This window comes from Anolis sagrei, chromosome 2 (assembly GCF_037176765.1).
Source record: "Anolis sagrei isolate rAnoSag1 chromosome 2, rAnoSag1.mat, whole genome shotgun sequence".
NCBI classification, from domain to species: domain Eukaryota; kingdom Metazoa; phylum Chordata; class Lepidosauria; order Squamata; family Dactyloidae; genus Anolis; species Anolis sagrei.
Window position 1 is genome coordinate 288468371 of NC_090022.1, and position 19553 is coordinate 288487923.

At 42.2% G+C, this 19553-nt stretch overlaps 1 protein-coding gene across 6 annotated transcripts in view; it reads right to left on the reverse strand.

Annotated features, from left to right (window-relative positions):
- The window catches only part of CTIF (cap binding complex dependent translation initiation factor), a 206806-nt gene that overhangs the window by 54132 nt on the left and 133121 nt on the right, over positions 1–19553 (reverse strand). For 4 of the 6 annotated variants that reach the window (XM_060761239.2, XM_060761236.2, XM_060761237.2 and 1 more), the window contains 2 exons: positions 11885–12323; positions 7822–8151 (listed from right to left, as the gene is read on the reverse strand). In XM_060761239.2, the coding sequence (XP_060617222.2) occupies positions 7822–8151; positions 11885–12323 (769 nt within the window). The remainder of the gene's footprint in view (positions 1–7821; positions 8152–11884; positions 12324–19553) is intronic. The other 2 variants (XM_060761238.2, XM_060761234.2) reach the window with 1 other exon arrangement.

The following is a 19553-nucleotide window of genomic DNA, read 5'->3' on the forward strand; positions in this document are numbered from 1 at the left end:
ACTTTAAATGTTACCTGAAGCATCGACTGAGAAGGTATAAAAATACAAACAAAGCTACATATCAAATACATAATGGAAAACGCAAGCAATTTTACAACCTTATCCAGAAAGAAAGCATGCCTAGTTATTCCTTCAGGTGACAGAAGTGTTACTGGCAGATTTCAATGTTTTCTTGCTGATAAATAAGATAATAATGTAGTAGGTAGGTGACAATTAGCTGTGACTATTCTGTATCAGATGAGTAGAACTATGTTTTGTTACATATATCTACCTGTTCAAGACTGCTGAGGGAAGATCAGACATACCTCACTGATTCAGACATATCTAATTACAAGATTCTCATTGAGAAAAATAAAGCAACAACAAAAATTATGTGCTATATTTTCCCCAGGCTTAGCATTTTGCCAAATGGTCTGGATATTAATATTGTCCTGTGCTAATGTTATAATAAACTGTATAAACATATATAATGATAATAATATTATAGTGTAATACAATATAAGACTACTGATAATACTACAATATAATAATTATATATATATATATATATATATATATATATATATATACATACATACACACACACACATACACTATATGTCATGGAATATTACTAATTATTTGCAGCATAGTGGTATGGTACAACTTTTTTTTTGTCATGTCAGGAGTGACTTGAGAAACTGAAAGTTGCTTCTGGTGTGAGTGAATTGGCCATCTGCAAGGACGTTGCCTAGGGGATGCCTGGATGATTTGATGTTTTTATCATCCTTGTGGGAGGCTTCTCTCATGTCCCCGCATGAGGAGCTGGAGCTGATAGAGGAAGCTCATCCGCCTCTCCCCGGATTTGAACCTGCAACCTTCAGTCCTGCCGGCACAGGGGTTTAACCCACTGCGCTACTGGGGGCTCCTATGGTACAACATAGTAATATGTAATATTATATGTAATATGTAATATTACATATAATATTATATATTATATGTAATATTATATGATAATATTATTATCAATATTATATGTGTATACATTATATTATATTATTAGCACAGCACAATATTAGTATTACATGTACAACATAGTAATATGTAATACTAATATTGTGCTATGCTAATAATATATTATAATGTATACAGTACACCAGGCCCGTAGCCAGGATTTCGTTTCGGGGGGGGGGGGGGGTGAATTTTTTTTGGGGAGGGGGGTTGGGGGGGGCTGAGTTTCGGGGGGGGGGTGAGTCTGAGGGAAAGAGGGTCTAGCCTAGCAAACCTTTTGTATCATTACCCCAATACCCCCGTGCATATAGGATATATTGAGTATGGTGATCAGATCATGATATGAATAAACATAACAGTTTAAATAATGCACCAGTAAGGCCTTCTCGTGGACCACCATGAGAATTTCGGGGGGGGGGGCTGAAGCCCCTCGAGCCCCCCCCCCCCGGCTACATGCCTGCAGTACACATATAATATTGATAATTACCTCTTCTCTACACAAAACTGACCGACCCATTTTCTCACAAACCTTTGGTTTTTTAAAGTATTCAATGTTTAATTTCCCAAAAAGGCTTAACTTGGATCGAGTTTAATCTTCACAACATCCGTTCCACTGAATTGTGGCAAAAAATTATAGAAGCTGCACAGTAGGTGGATTCTCAAAATGTCACCTTGACCCAGACGGCTTCATGGTTATATCTATCCACACCCTGGAACATCCTCGGCAGTCTACGTCCTGCCCTGTGTAGACCTGGCAGATCACTTGGTATTGTGTGTGGCTCTCCAGAAAAAAAAAATCCACAAACTGTAATTGGTAATTGCAGTCTCTGCACCAGCCCACTACATGGAGAGCACCACTGATCCAATCAGCTATATGTTTTTGTTTTGGAGGGACTGCATTGAGAAAATGGCGGAACAATGCTTTTCCTCCCAAAGTAGGTCTTCATGGAATCATAGAGTTGGAAGGGACCCAAGCACCATATAGTCCAGCATTTCTCAACCTCAGGTGTCACGAGGGGGTGTCAGAGGGGTCGCCAAAGAGCATCAGAAACACAGTATTTTCTGTTGGTCATGAGGGTGCTGTGTGGGAAGTTTGGCCCAATTCTATCATTGGTGGAGTTCAGAATGCTCTTTGATTGTAGGTGAACTATAAATCCTAGCAATTACAACTCCCAAATGTTGTCAAGGTCTATTTTCCCCAAACTCCACCTGTGTTCATATTTGGGCATATTGTGTATTTGTGCCAAGTTTGGTCCAGATCCATCATTGTTTGAGTCTAAAATGCTCTCTGGGTGTATTTATTTATTTGTTTATTTATTTTGAGCACTTCTACCCCGCCCTTCTCAACCCCCTGGGGGGGGGGGGGACGGGGACTCAGGGCGGCTTCCAGCCAGCACATATTGAATGCCTATAATTCAATACAATAAATAACATAACAACAATAAACATCAATAGTTAAAACATTAAATTAATACAATAAAATCTCATAAAGGTCAGCCTGGTGGCCATCGTTTTGCCAATACATGAGTCCATTCAGCATATCATAATCCATTTCCAAAGCTTTTAGTCGTCATTGTCCTTATCAGTCTGCCTGATTACCCAAAGTCCTGGTCCCATATCCATGTTTTTAATTTCCTTCTAAATGAGAGGAGGGATGGCGATGATCTAATTTCCCTGGGGAGTGAATTCCACAGGCGGGGGGCCACCACCGAGAAGGCCCTGTCCCTCCTCCCTGCCAGTCTCATTTGTGACAAAGGCGAGGCCGAGAATAGGGCCCCTCCAGAAGATCTTACATTCCTAGGTGGGAAGTAGAAGTAGATACATTCGGACAGGTACATGAACTACAACTCCAAAACTCAAGATCAATGTCTACCAAACTCTTCCAGTATTTTCTATGGGTCATGGGAGTTCTATGTGCCAAGTTGGTGGAGTTCAGAATGCTCTTTGATTGTAGGTGAGCTATAAATCTTAACAACTACAACTCCCAAATGACAAATTCAATCGCCCACCCCCAACCACAAATTTGAGCATATCAGGTGTTTGTGCCAAATTTGGTGCAGTGAATGAAAATAGATCCTGCATATCAGATATTTACACTACGATTCATAACGGTAGCAAAATTACAGTTACGAAGCTCTGGCGTGGGTTGGACCATGAGGTCACGAAGAGTCAGAAGCAACTGAACGAATAAACAACAACTGTTTCTTCTATTGGTTGTTGTAGGGTTTTTTGGGCTATATGGCCATGGTCTAGGGGCATTCTCTCCTGGCGTTTCGCCTGCATCTATTAGATGCAGGCGAAACGTCAGGAGAGAATGCCTGTAGACCATGGCCATATAGCCTGAAAAAACCTACAACAACCCAGTGATTACGGCAATGAAAGCCTTCGACAATACATTGATTCTTCTATTTTTTTTCTTTGTAGGAATTTGCTGTAAAGCAAATAAAGACACATAGAAACAATAAAAGAGAGTGCATGCCGATATAAGAATGCAACTCATGTGAAAGATTTCCTAGCTTTCTTCTTCCCAGTTATGAGAACAGGTATGGAAGGAGCTGGACCACAATTACATCTCTTTCCATGTGTTCCTTCCATAGATTCCCAGAATTTGCAGAAGTTACTGTTTCTTCCAACAATCCTGACTATATTCTGAACTTTATGTTTGCATGAGAAGTTTGTTTTCATATTTCCAGGTCAGCAAAGAGGAAGAGGCGCATGGCCCAAAGGACTTGGCTTGTCAGTGCACACAGCCAAACATCACAATGGAACAGCCCAGTTTGAAAGAACGAAGCTCTACTTTTGTAAATAACTAATGAACAAAGCTGAATTAAGATAGTTACGGCGCTGGGATCATTCCAAAATAGGACTCACTGTGTATCGATGCATGAAATATTCTAGATAAATAAATGAAATATGAACTATAACAGATAGCAGCAGCCCAAAAACCTTCATGTGTGAATCTGTCTTTAGCCAAGTAATTTCAAGGATCACAGAATCATAGAATGAAAGAGTTGGAAGAGACCTCATGGGCCATCCAGTCCAACCCCATTCTGCCAAGAAGCAGGAATATTGCATTCAAATCACCCCTGACAGATGGCCATCCAGCCTCTGTTTAAAAGCTTCCAAAGAAGGAGCCTCCACCACACTCCAGGGCAGAGAGTTCCACTGCTGAACGGCTCTCACAGTCAGGAAGTTCTTCCTCATGTTCAGATGGAATCTCCTCTCTTGTAGTTTGAAGCCACTGTTCCACATCCTAGTCTCCAGGGCAGCAGAAAACAAGCTTGCTCCCTCCTCCCTGTGGCTTCCTCTCACATATTTATACATGGCTACCATATCTCCTCTCAACCTTCTCTTCTTCAGGCTAAACATGCCCAGCTCCTTAAGCCGCTCCTCATAGGACTTGTTCTCCAGACCCTTGATCATTTTAGTCGTCCTCCTCTGGACACTTATAACGAAACTTACAAGTGGATCCCACGCTTTTTAAAATCAGTCACACATAAAAAATTGAAAATGAGCAAAATCAGGAAATCGAGGAAACGATTGGGAAAGAAGAGGAAGCAAATTACAACATTTATCTTCGGTACTGGGCTCCTAGTTAATGAGGGACCCAAAGCATCAGAACAGATAATGTATTTTTAAATTTTATTTTTCAAACTCTGCTTAAGTGTTCCCATTTTTGATAGTCCCCTGTCAAATTATGATGATACGAGGCACTGTAAAAAAAAGCCTTGGGATCTACAAGATGTGCGATTCCCACCATTAGATGTAGACGTCATTGACACATGGAGGTTTCTTAAGAGATTGATCTATTCTGTCAATCCTGTTCATTAGAAAGCATGGCTCATTTGTCTCATCAATGCACACCTAAACTTTCTTCAAGTGCTGCACCCATCTTCATTAATTTGACCTCAGTAGCTGCCATTTCATATCCTGAGCTCCCGATGCTATTCCCCCCACATATACAGGACCAAGTGTCCTGATCAGCCAGCCACCCATAGAAATCAATAATAGCCCTCAAGGACACAAACTGTTTCTGTCTGGAATAGTTAAGTGCAGCCACCCACACACCGGACGGCTCCAGTCGATCACAGCAATTAGGGTCTGACTCCAGCTGTTTGCTCAAATAGAATCATAGAATTATAGAGTTGGAAGAGACTTCATGGCTATCCAGTCCAACCCCCTGCCAAGAAGCAGGAACATTGAATTCAAAGCACCCCGGACAGATGGCCATCCAATAAGCTTGCTCCTTCCTCCCTATGACTTCCCCTCACATCTTTATACATTACTCTCATCATGCCTCCTCTCAGCCTTCTCTTCTGCAGGCTAAACAGGCCCAGCTCTTTAAGCCGCTCCTCATGGGGCTTGTACTCCATACCCTTGATCATTTTAGTCGCCCTCCTCTGGACACATTCCAGTTTGACAACATCTCTCCTGAATTGCGGTGCTCAGAATTGGACACAGTATTCCAGATGTGGTTTGATCATGGCAGAATAGAGGTGTCTGAGCGTTGGTGCTCATCTCGATTTCTAAGCCTAAGAGCTGGCATTGTCCGTAGATACCTCCAAGGTCATGTGGCTGGCATGACAGTATGGAGTGCTGTTACCTTCCCGCCTGAGCGGTACCTATTGATCTACACACATTTACATGTTTTCAAACTGCTAGGTTGGCAGAAGCTGGGGCTAACAGGGGAAGCTCACCCCACTCCCTGGATTTGAACCTGCTACCTTTCTATCAGCAAGTTCAGCAGCTCAGCGGTTTAACCCACTGCACCACCGAATAGAGGAGTAGTATGACTTAAAACTCTGGCAGTAAAACCAGGGTAAAGCTCTGTGTGACGGTGTGTCAAGCAATGGTCAAACTATCTTCTAGCTAATACCTATCACTTCCAAGAGATTGGAAGATCTCACCACAAGGAAAACATATGCAACTTTCAAAAGACTCATAGAATCGTCCTTAGTCTCTCTTCCCTTCCCTTTGCCTTTATATACTGTCTTTATATACCTGGGTAGTGTAAACATTTTTTGGTGGGGGGAAAGGGGTTGTGAGTTGAAAAAGCATAAGAAGCTCTGCTCTATACATTGTTAAGACTGTCAGTTAGATCTTTGGTTATGCCAGCTAGGTCTGCTGGGACTAGCTGTCCACAAATATCTGGAGAGCTGCAGGAACTCCACTTCGGTCCTACAGATTGGTCCAAAGCAGAGCAGAACTACTAAATTAATCATTGTATGGTAATACAAAACTTATATAAAGTTCATGGGTTGACTGGATCTACTCCAACACACACTTTGGTGCCTCAGATTGGGTAAATTTGACCTACTGATTCCAAAAAGTCACCACTTTTTCCCTATCACCTCTAGTTTTTGAGCCCTATTATAACAGCTCCACTGGCTGCCGATAAGTTTCCAGTCCCAATTCAAGGTGCAGGTTATCACCTACAAAGCCCTAAATGGTTCAGGTACAGTCTATCTTTGCAATCATATCTTCCACTATGAACCTGCGTGAGCTTTAAGATCTGCTGGGGAGGCCCTTCTCTGGCTGCTACCTCCGTCACAAGCACCGTTGGTGGGCCTTCTCAGTGGTGGCCCCCTGGCTTTGGAACTCTCTCCCCAGGGAGATTAGATTAGTGCCCACCCTGTCTACTTTCTGTAAAGACCTGAAAGCTTGGATGTTCCAATGTGCTGTTGATTAATCGGTTCATCCATTGATGTGGCCCTTTTAGCCCTAATTTAATATCTGGCTTTTGCAGCCTCATCCTTGCAATTGTATTGCACAAGCCCTTGCTCCACCCTCTCATGTGCTTGGCTAATGGTTGTTGATGGTTTATGTTTTTATGATGTTTTGTATGGGGTTTTTTTGTCTTTATTGTAATGCAAATCCGGGGAGAGTGTGGGTGAGCTCCGTCTGTTAGCTCTAGCTCCCCACGCGGGGCATGAGAGAAGCCTCCCACAAAGATGATAAAACATCAAAATATCTGGGCATCCCCTGGGCAACATCCTTGCTGATGGCCAATTCTCTCACACCATAAGCAACTTGCAGTTTCTCAAGTCGCTCCTGACACACACAAAATGTAATGCAATGTATTTTACTGTGCTATATTTTAATTATGTTTTACTGGGCCTGCCCCCCATGTAAGCCACCCTGAGTCCCTTTAGGGAGATGGTGGCAGGATATAAGGTGTTATTGTTGTTGTTGTTATTATTATTATTATTCCAAACATATGCCATCGAGCAGTCGCTATCTGCTCACCCATAGAAAACCACGATAACTATACCTAAGAAACTAGAGCTGATTCAGTCTATGCAGTGCCTTTTTCTAAATCAATACCCCAAATAACACCAGCGACAAGCCTAAATACCATTTTTTTTTCCTGGTTGGGCTTTGTAATCAGTAAATGCTTTTTATACCCATTTTATTTATCTATATAGCTGGGGTCACGTAAATATTCCTTGAGCAAAAAGATGTCACAAACATTTCTCAGGCGGAAAGGTGTCATGAGTGAAAAAAGTTTAAGAAGCCGTGCTATAAACAATTGTAGACAAACAATGCCTTGGGGGAAACCAAGGGCTTACTGAAGACATTCTTTAAAATTAGAATTGGAGCTAGACAGCAGTCTGCAAAATTATATCAGTCCACAGTAGCCATGAGACGCCCTTGTAAACAAACACAAAGCTAGCTTTTGCCTCCTCCCCATTTATGCTTTAATTTTTCTAAAATTAATTGGGCAAGAATAGAACGTGGGGACGGTTCTAACATGGCCAGAACTTACAAACTTTTCTCTCTGTAAGCAGCAGTAGCAACAGCAGCAGCAGAGGTGGAGCTTTATGGGGTTACCTGTAGCATATTGAGAAGGAGGCTTCGGAACTTGGTGCCTTCTACCATGAAGAGCGCCATCTTGTCGCAGAGCTTGGCGGCCGTGAAGGCAAAACTGCGGTCCGTCACGGCCTTCTGGTAAATGGTTTTGACAATCTCCCCGAGCATTTCCTCGGAGTTGGTGGAGTTCTGGGCCTCCTCCATGAAGTTGGTGAGCTTGGAGTCCACCCCGCTGCTGTTGTTCCGCATGCTGTTAAGAATTTCAATTAGTTTGTCCATTTTGTTCTTTTCGGGGTTGGTGGACTCCACGGCCACTTCGTCCTGATCCGTGAAAAGGGAAAGACAAGGCATCTGTTATGCAAGGAAACGTGGAAGGGGAAAGAAAAGGGAAAGAAAGAAGGAAGGAAGGAAAGAAGAAAACACAGATCAGCAATGCGCAGCAAGCAACAACGATTAGCAAGCATAAAACAAGATCTGTGTCAAGGATGCAGCTATACTAGAAGCACATACATCTAGAACGCAGGGGAAAATCAGAACAGGTGGCTTTACTGGTGGCTCCAACGTAGTATATCACTCTAAGAACCCATCACTACTTTGGAATTCTGAAAAGTTACTTCTTTGGAATAAATATTGGGTTGTTGTCGAAGGCTTTCATGGCTGGAATCACTAGGTTCTTGTGGGTTTTTTCGGGCTATAGGGCCATGTTCTAGAGGCATTTCTCCTGACGTTTCGCCTGCATCTCTGGCAAGCATCCTCAGAGGTAGTGAGGTCTGTTGGAATTAGGACAATGGGTTTATATATCTGTGGAATGGCTGGGGTGGGGCAAAGAGCTCTTCTCTGCTGGAAATTGGCAGACCGTGCAAAAAGAATCTGCGAACACCACCTCCTCCAAGATGAACTGAACCACCTCAACTGGGCTCTCCAGGCCAATGGATACTCCACCTCAGACATCAGAAGAGCTGCAAGACCAAGAACAAGCCACAAGAGTAAAGATGAAGATCCACCCAGAGGAAAAGTGTTCCTGCCATACATCAAGGGAACCACTGACCGCATAGGGAAGCTGATGAGGAAACACAACATACAAACAATCTACAAACCCACCAAGAAAATCCAACAAATGCTACGTTCAGCAAAGGACAAGAGGGATCCTCTCACCTCTGCAGGAGTCTACCGTATACCATGCAGCTGTGGACAAGTCTACATAGGGACCACCAAACGCAGCAGCATTGCCCAGACACGCATCAAGGAACATGAAAGGCACTGCAGACTACTTCAACCAGAGAAGTCAGCCATAGCAGAGCACCTGATGAACCAGCCTGGACACAGCATATTATTTGAGAACACAGAAATGCTGGACCACACCAACAACCACCATGTCAGACTACACAGAGAAGCCATTGAAATCCACAAGCATGTGGACAATTTCAACAGAAAGGAGGAAACCATGAAAATAAACAAAATCTGGCTACCAGTATTAAAAAAACTCTAAAATTACAACAGCAAAACAGCAGAGAGGAAACAACCAGGCACATATTAACACCTCTCAACAAAAGATTTTCCCAGGCTCAGCCAGGCCTTCAAATGCTAATGAAGGTGGTCAGTTGAAACATTCACACCTAGCTCCAGCAGAGAAGAGCTCTTTGCCCCACCCCAGCCATTCCACAGATATATAAACCCATTGTCCTAATTCCAACAGACCTCACTACCTCTGAGGATGCTTGCCATAGATGCAGGCGAAACGTCAGGAGAAATGCCTCTAGAACATGGCCCTATAGCCCGAAAAACCCCACAAGAACCTATTGGGCATGTTGTCTGGGGAGAGGTATGTTTATGAGAGATATAATCCATCAAATCAACACATCCAAGATCTTATTACCATCATCTCTCCAAATTATTTTCACAGAATCTGAGGACAAGTGCTCAGGCAAAGTACGAACTTTTCATGGCTCTTTCACTGAAGATCTTGAGGAACTATAATACTATCAAGAAACTGAGGACTTTTAAACAAAGGATCCCCAACTGAACATTGTTGCTACTGGCATCATTAGAATCAAACCCTTTTCACTCCAAAACATGCTTATTACAGGTATAGTGAAGTTAATGAAATAAATATGTTCCTGGCCATTACTTAATAGAAAATTTGGTGCTGGAGACAGGAAATAAAATGGAAATAATAGGGTTATGTTCCTACACCAACACTACAAACATATACAGGTTTCAGCAAACCACTTTGAAACTAATCGGCATGTGTGAATGTTTATGAGACTTTCCAGATTGCAAAATTATAGCAGTTTCACATCATTTTAACTACCACACCTCCATCTGAATGAAACCTAGGATTTGTAGTTTGTTGTGGCATCAGGACTCCCTAACAGAGAAAGACAAATATCTTGCAAAACTACAAATCCCAGAATTTTGTAGCACTGAGTCATGGCAGTTAATGTTGTGGCAAACTACTATAATTCTGCAATAGTTAGGTAAGCCTTGCATGAGAAAACAAAGTAACTTTTAATCTTTCAGGGCCCACTTCAAAACTTCTCTCAAAATGCATCCAGGGATGATTCCTTCTTTCACCAGTTTCCATTTTATCTTATACTGGGATCGGGGAGTGCTTCTGAAGGAGGCTAATCTGATTTCTTCTTTTCTCTCACAGCAGCCTTAATGCTTACAGGCAAAAACCAACAACAGCACAGACTGACACCTAGTGACAGAACCTGGCATTACAGAATATTTCATTGGTCCTGCTGAGTCAGAGGATAAAGTAGAAATAGCGACAACTAAAGCACTAAAGTCTTCCTAAAACAAAGGAAGTGTCAGATCAGAGAGGCAGATTCCCCAATAACTTCACCAAATCCCCCTTTTCTACTAAATGTAGCTAATAATCTCCCCCTTGGGAGTAAACCGATAACATAATAGGCATAAAACTCACACAAGATAAAGATAGAAAAAGCAAAAGCAGATTCCTAGCAAAGAGGAAGAGGAGGAAGCAGCAGCGATAGCAGCGTTAAACTGGATTTAAATACAGTTTACACACCTTTTAAATACAATTTAGAAGATGGATGAGAAACTCAATGTATGGTATACATAAATGAATCCTGGTACTTCCAACAAAAATGATTAATTATAACAGACATCTCAAATCTAGACTTGTGAACAACATATTGAGATATATTTGCTGCAGGTCGCTTTGTACCATTCAAAGGCAATTTTAAGTTTAGTTATTGTATTAGCTGAGTATCCTTGATCTGAAATGCTTGGGGCTAGAAGTCTTGCTATTTCAGATTTTTCCCCCCAATATTTTTTCCAGATTTTGCATATACATAATGAGATGCCTTGGAGATGGGACACATGCTTACACATTAAAATTGATTCACGTTTAGAGCTTGAAGGTAATTTCATACTGAATATTTTAATAATTTTGTGCATGAAATAACATTTGCGTACATATCGTACATATCGTAGCTATTCATGTGAACAATTCAAGAATATCTTGGATTCTAAAATCCTAGAAAATTGATACTTAACTTATGCTTCCCTTCATTGTATGGTATTATTCTTTAGTAACTAGCTTCAATTTTGGCAGCCCACAATGAAAATAGCAAGTCCTTCTAGCTTTCATAGACAGAGAAAAACCTGAAAAATGTGCAAGATACATCTACCTTCTTGTTGTAGATCCTGTAATTCACTGTCTTTTTACTTGTTTCATGTCCCCACCCTCAAATGATAAAAACGTATTATTACACAAAAATGGTGAACATGGCTCTAGAGCTGAATTTGTCTTTCTTGGAGCCTGTCAAGAGCCCCACTCCTTCTCCATGAGGTTTACTACATTGGCATCACTGGTTTCCCAGTTTTATTGTGACAGCCCCACCAGTGAGTCTAAAACACTGACATGTCACCAGGATTTAGAGCTATAATTTGAAATGGTTGGTCTTTTTTGTCTAACTCTTTTGCTCTACCCACCATTGAAATGTAGACCTCAGAACTGCTCTGAAACCAAATACAGCTCTTGGGGTGAAAATGATTTTGCACGCTTGGTCTACACAACAACCTTATTTGCTCAAAGGGTGGGCAATGCATTTACCTTCTCTTTTAGTCTCCTACGCAGCCTGTCTTTGGACGACTGTAGCAAGTTAATTTTGGGCCTCTCGCTTATCCGTTCGTGGAGGCTGTCTTTCCGTTTGTGTTCTGGATCCTGAATGTACTGTGGGGACTGCCTGTCCGTGGCATCACTGTTTCGGTGCATCTCCAGAGGGATGTGCACGGTACAGACAGAGCCATCCTCAATTTTCAGGTTCTCAGTCTCTTTGGCATTTCGATGCACCTCTTTGTCATTGGGTGAGTGTTTCTGGTTATGGTGCCACCGCCGGTTTTGGCTGTAGCCGTGGTGGCTGGGCCGCCCTGAGGAGTGGGGTGCTTGGCCTCCTTGGGAGGGTTTCTGGTGTTCCTTGTTGTGTTTGGCGGTGCCTTGCTGATGCTCCGGGTGCTGCTGTGCCTTGTTTCCTCCAGGAGCCCTTTGCCTCCTGCAACGACAAGCAGAACATACACTGTTTTTGACTTCTGATACAATCACACATGGTTCAGAACACCCAAGCACTTCATTGGCGAACATTTTCAGTGGTACAATTGTACGCAAGAGGCATAATTTGTTGCAACAAAGAAATTAATTTTAGTAACCACTAATCAGTTTAGCTTTCGTGACAAATAAGTACAGTAGAACCTCTACATACGAATGTCCCAACTTACGAATCTTTTAACTTACAAATCCTCACTTGGCCTAGAGTGACATTTTGACATCCTAACACTGTTTTGTCTTACAAACAGTGCAAAAGAGGCCTCTTTGCCCTCTAAACCAATTCTAACAGGAAGACAGAGAGAAACAAAATCTGGACTGGATTCCTAGCTGGAGCAGCTCTGGCTCTTCCTGCAAGGCAGAAACTCTAGCTCCATTTCATTGCTTCCCTTGAATGTTTTGGGAGGAGTCCAATCTGGAGAATTCACTCTAGAGATTGCAGTCCACCCTGGTGTAGCAGAGCCTCAGCCTAAAGTGAAAGTATAGGGCTTCCATAAGGCCAGAGCAGCCATTGTACCTTGTGACTCAGTGCCTCAGCCTGCATGTCTTTGCCTGCTTGCTAGTGTTTTTTTCTGCTTTGAGAGATTGGTGTCCACTGAGGAAGTTTGAGTTAATTCACTTTGTGTGCTGTTTATTCCTTGTACTGCATGTTTCGCTTCAAAAAGAGAGAGAGGGAGAGAGAAAGCAAGAGAAGGAGGGAGGCTGGAAACAGTACTACATACTGTACAGTTTGAAGAAAATGATGCTGTTTTGCCTTGCTGTTACACTGGCCAATACATATTTTGTTGCCTCAAATGTGCTTCCCTGCCATAGTCCAATAATACGGAGTCTCTTTCTGTTATATATCTGACGTGGTGCTAGACATCTAGAATACTAACAAGAACTCAAAGGGTTAAAGCAAGGCAATGCCCCGGGGCTAGACGAGTCCAGCAGGAAGTGCCCAGATGTGGAAGACGAGTGTGAAAATCACAGAGGGAAAGAGGGTCCTGCTTCATTTCCCCCTTTTCCTCCTCCTCCTCCTCCTCCTCCTCCTCCTCCTCCTCCTTATATTTCACTTATTGGGAAAGAAGAGAGAGTAGGGAACGCTCCTTTAATTGAAGGGGGAATGCTGGAGGAAAAGGGGAGCGTTGAATAAGAGCGTTGGATAAGACGGAATGTCGGATAAGCGAAGGTTGGATAAGTGAGACTCTATTGTATTTATAAAGTATATTTTCTCATTTAAAATACATAGCAAAAATGGGATGGTTTTCAGGAGTGTATGGAATTGATTAATGGCATTTCAATGGGAAAATCTGCTTTGAGATAAGAATATTTTCACTTAAGAACATGGTCACAGAACAAATTACATTCTTAGGTCAAGGTATCACTGTATGTAGATCGATCCAAATAACAAGCACTCACTGTAAATTTTGGTTGAATTGAAGGAAATCAATTTCCAACTAAATGAACCTATTCATATTATAATGAAGCAATATTTCTACTTCAGCACACAATATTAGTTCAGTAGACTAATGACTTTACACTTAACTGTAAGAATCAGCCACCGTTTTTCTGACACTGGTTGCAATGATTCCTATTCTTAATCTCAAAATCATCTCTCCCCCTCCTCAAAATTAATGTGTGCTATTTTAAACTCTCTTTCTTACTTTTTATTTTCTTTTGCACATATATTTATTTTACTTTCCAAGGAACAAATTTGCGCTGACATGCTTAAAATGTGCTTTACTGGAGGAAGTGGCCATTACCCTAAGCTGGTCAGTGGCTAAAACTGTCCCCCAGGGTTGTTTGCCAAACCAATCCTGCCCATCAAGCTGTATTCCTTGGCAGTCGGAGGAGGTCAAACCTCCCTTCTGTGGCCAACTGGCTCTTAACCGTCAAGACTGAACCCTTGTGTTTGGCTAAATGGAGGAAGAGCCGACCTGTTCTCTGTGGTAACGGAAGGAATTCATGCTTAGGTTTAAAAATGGTTGACTGACTTTATGAGAACTGAATCGTCTTACAGAAAACTGGTTGGAAAAACAGGTGGGGGAGAGTGTCTCAGTTGGATTGTGCTGTCTGGGGGTCTTGGGTTACATTGGAACAGATTTATCACAGGTAGGAATCATCCCCATGTCTGAGTTTATGTGAGCAATTTGAGTGCACCGTTGCTTTGCCAACTGTGCCAGTAATCCAATAATGGACCGTATATTCATGGAACACGCTACAGCTAGCATCCATGGACTACCAGCTTCTCTGCTACATGACTTCTGAGAGTGGCAACAGAAGGAGATATCTTTAGTGTCCTCCAGATATTTGAGAAGGTGGTGAAAGCTATGCAAATAAACCTGTATATGAAGATATTTGCCTACAAATTGTTTTATTTCATTGCATTCAGTGACCATTGCAAAATCCACATTTGTGGACTGTAGCCAAAGTAGTATTTTCTTTACGTTGCTTCTTTCTATGCATAAACAATACTGTCAACATCAACCCAGGTTGGCCTGTGTACATTTCCTATTATATTGTATTCCTCTACCATGAGTCCTTAAACATCTCACATGCTAAAACACTGGATGTGGCTCTTAATGAGACATGCCACATTATCACATGCTGTCTGCACCCTACACCACTGGAGAAATTACACTGTTTAGCCGGTATTGCACCACCTGACATCCTCTGGGAAGTAGCAACCATTAGTGAAAGGACCAAGACAGTGACATCTCCTGTTCGGATATCAGCCAGCACGCCAATGCCTTAAATCAAAAAATAGTTTTCTAAGATTTAAAGAGACGCTCGCTGGAACACCTCAGCAAGAGAGAGTCCAAAAGTGGCAGGCTAAAACCTAGCACCTCAATCAATGGCTGATACCAAATGAGAGACTCCCCCCTGGGTACACAGAAAACTGGGCAACTTGGAAAGAGCTGAACAGACTGCGCTCTGGCACCACGAGATGTAGAGCCAACCTTAAGAAATGGGGCCACAAAGTGGAGTCTACGACATGTGAGTGTGGAGAAGAGCAAACCACTGACTACTTACTACAATGCAACCTGAGCCCTGCTGCATTCACAACGGAGGACCTTCTTGCGGCAACACCAGAGGCACTCCAAGTGGCCAGCTATTGGTCAAAGAACATTTAATAGAATGCCAAGTTTGCAAACTTTGTGTGTGTGTGTTTAAAAAAAATACAATACAACTGTTTGGTTCGCTCCTGACACAATAAATAAATAGTTCTTAAACTTCTTTAGATCATGGAGTGTCTTCAGAAGGTGATGAAAGATCTGTAGACTCCTACAGAGGGGAGAGGATCCCTCTTGTCCTTTCCTGAACGTAGCAGTTGTTGGATTTTCTTGGTGGGTCTGTAGATAGTTTGTATGTTGTGTTTCCTCATCAGCTTCCCTCTGCGGTCAGTGGTTCCCTTGATGTATGGCAAGAACACTCTTCCTCTGGGTGGATCTTCATCTTTACTCTCGTGGCTTGTTCTCGGTCTTGCAGCTCTTCTGATGTCTGAGGTGGAGTCTCCATTGGCCTGGAGAGCCCAGTTTAGGAGGTGGGGTTTGCAGATTCTACTTTATCTATTCGCGGACTGCTAGTTTTATGCTAAATACACGCTTGCAATTATTTATTTATTTATTTATTTATTATACTTGTATACCGCCATTTCTCAGCCTGACCGGCGACTCAACGCGGTTTACAACAAGATAAAATCCACAACAATATAAAATGTAAAACCACAAAGGCATAAAATACAATATTAATGTAACAATAAACAACACCATACATCTCATAACTAAAATCATGATCCAGTTCATCGTCCGATTTTCCAATTCCTGTAATCATCACATTGGTTGCACTGTTTAACTGAATGCTCATTCAAACATCCAGGTTTTTAATCTTCTACGAAACACCATCAGCAAGGGGGCTGATCTTACCTCCATGGGGAGGGCGTTCCACAGCCGGGGGGCCACCACAGAAAAGGCCCTGTCTCTCGTCCCCGCCAGCCGCACCTGTGAAGCAGGCGGGATAGAGAGCAGGGCCGACCCAGAAGATCTGAGGGTCCTGGCGGGCTGATATAACATTGTGTCTAAACTTCATTTTACTATAAAAACATGGGTGTATTGAAATGTCACATTGTGTCGAAATGTCAAGTCAATCGACCGACTACTTTTTGAGTTTGCCAAACAAAAACATACGCAGACTGAGATGTGATATATAAAAATGTTCTTGCTTTTTTAATGGGATGAATTATGTATAAAATATTATATGGTCAGTGTAGTCTTATATATTGCAGTTCAATGCAATTAAACTGCATTACATGGCAGTGTTGATGGGTCCAAAGTCTCTAGCATTTTATATAGTCACTTTATGAGATTTACTTCTCAAAAGAAACAAATATGAATAGGTCTGAATTTGCTTTGATAGAGTATAGAACTTCACTGTTTTTCTACACAACTTATAGACACAACACAACGTACAAGCTGCAAAGGCGAAAGGGAAAAAAATCTGTGATGGAATCGTCTGTTTTGATTCTCCCCACCTCTTTTTGTTAATATCTGCATGTTCTTGCTTTTTTAATGAGATAAACTGTACATAAAATAGTGATGTTATTGCTTTGCTTGCCACTGGCCCATGTTTTTGTATTCCACACAATCAATGGAAAGTTCACAAGCCCACCAAGTGCTTCCAAGATCAAATAACAAGGCAGCAGCTAAATTTACTTTAAATCTGTGCCCCTCAGCCAGCCTCCCACCCACTCGCTCCCATAATCCCAGCTGGAGCCCCACACCATCGCAGCCCTGGTCTTCTTTCATTCCCCCAGATTTTACGCTTCAAAATAGTGCATGCATCTGAACTATTTCCCTGGCCCTCCCGTATTTTTTCCCTCGTTACAGCTGTTTTTATTTACATCTCTGTGAATCTTTAACCCAGGGCAAGAAGCAAGCCTTTTCATTCCCCATAAAACATTTGTAGCGGGCAGGGCTTCTCTCAGTCAACAAACAATGGCTGCTCCAGCATTAGCCACAGTGAGCTGGTTCAGGGGGATTTCAGGAAGGATGAACTAATCTCAGTTTTCCACAGCATATATGGTTGCTTTTGATTTGTGGTTTTTCATAAAACGCACATCAAGTTCAGGAGCATGTGCTGAGGACTTCCAATGAGTTCACTGTAAACTATTTCTGCAGCACATTTCTATCACCAGAAACTTGCAGCCAAACGTTTGGATGGATATTCTCGATTCTGGAAGAAAGTCAGTTTCTATGCATCCACTTTGGTATCCTGAGATTTGTAGTTTGAGGAGGCAATAATTATAATTATTATTTCATATCAAAAGCATTGCATAAATTAGTATAAAACTGATAAAAATAGAAGGAGCACAGGCAGCTGAATATCTTTTGACCAAAAACGGGCAACATCAACGGCATTGTCTGTAGCCTCCAACAATTCTTCCTCTGTACATGAGGCAGGGTATAGTGAACAAGGATACAGATGCAGTGTTGTCTGTTCTGTTCCACAGTCACACAAGGTATAATAATAATAATCATGTTAAAAAACAAAGTGTGGATTGTTGATGTTGCAATCTCAGGTGACAGCAGGATCGAAGAGAAACAACTGGAAAAACTGACACGTTATGAGGATTTAAAGATCAAACTGCAAAGACTCTGGCACAAGCCAGTCAGGGTGGTCCCAGTAATGTTCGGCACACTGGGTGCCATGCCTAAAAACCTTGGCCTGCACTTAAACACAATTGGCGCTGACAAGATTACCATCTGCCAGCTGAAAAGGCCACCTTACTGGGATCTGCACACATTATTCGCCAATACATCCTTCCGAGTCAAACCAGTCACTTCAAGAATACCATCCATCCATCTTGCCTTTGGTCGGCCCCTCTTCCTTTTTCCTTCCATTTTCCCCAGCATCATTGTCTTCTCTAAGCTTTCCTGTCTTCTCATAATGTGACCAAAGTACTTCATCTTTGCCTCTAATATCCTTCCCTCCAGTGAGCAGTCGGGCTTTCCTGCAGTATGGACTGCTTGGATCTTCTCGCGGTCTAAGGCACTCTCAGAATTTTGCTCCAGCACCACAGTTCAAAAGCATCTATCTTCCTTCACCCAGCCTTCCTTATGGTCCAGCACTCACATCCATAGGTTACTATGGGGAATACAATTTCTTTAACTATGTGAACAATAATAAGGTATAAGAACAAGCTTTCTGGGGCCAAGTTATCTGGGGGATTGTCTACTTAAAAGCACAGTGGAACATCCACATCTTTAGATCTTTGCAGAAGACGGACATGGTGGTTGCTAGCCTAATCTCCTTGGAGAGGGAGTTCCAGAGCCATCACCATGAAGGCCCTCTCTCTCGTACCCATCATCCATGTCTGTGATGGGGGCAGGAGTTAGAGAAAGCCTCCCCAGAAGAACTTCGAAATTGTGCAGATTTGTAAGGGAAGATGCAGTCTCGAAGATAGGCAGGTCCTGAACAGTTTAGGGCTTTATAGGTAATATCTTGCATCTTGAATTGGGACTGGAAACTTATCAGCAGCACTCTTTGGCACAGAAGGCTAGAGACTTTGTAAAACTATACCTCCCATCATTCCTTAGCAATTAAAAGTAGCGTCAAACTGGATTACTTCTACAGCGTAGATGCACCCAGAGTCTCAAGCAATTGTTGGGAAGAGCAACAAAAGACAAGTCAAGATGCGACTGCCAAATGCTTCCTATATCAATCTTTTGCTTGGTACAGTTTTACAGAAGTATCTTTTTGGTTTCCAAAGAAGAAAACCATTGGCTCATACAGAGGACGCCTTAAATCATTCTCAGCTGTGGCTGCTCTACGGAGGGAACATTTCATGCTAGCATGCTCACTGTGCAGACTGATTAATTTTTCAACTAAATTGTCTTTCTTTTTTATATACTGGAAGAATCCAGTTTGAAACCACACAGAGAGACAGAAATGTATTCATTCTGCATTCTTCCTCCCTGTCTCCTGTGATTCATCCACTTTATGTGGGTCATGTTCTTCAATGAATAAACCTTGAACTCACGCTGCACCCTTGGGCATGCCAACAGAGAAAACTGATATGAATAGAGTGTGCGAGAAGAAGAAGCACAATTCACCACAGGGAGCATTATCTGCAGGCATTCAAAATGAGGTAGACAAATATCTGCTTCGAAAATGCTTCCGTCAACACCTTGGTAGAGAG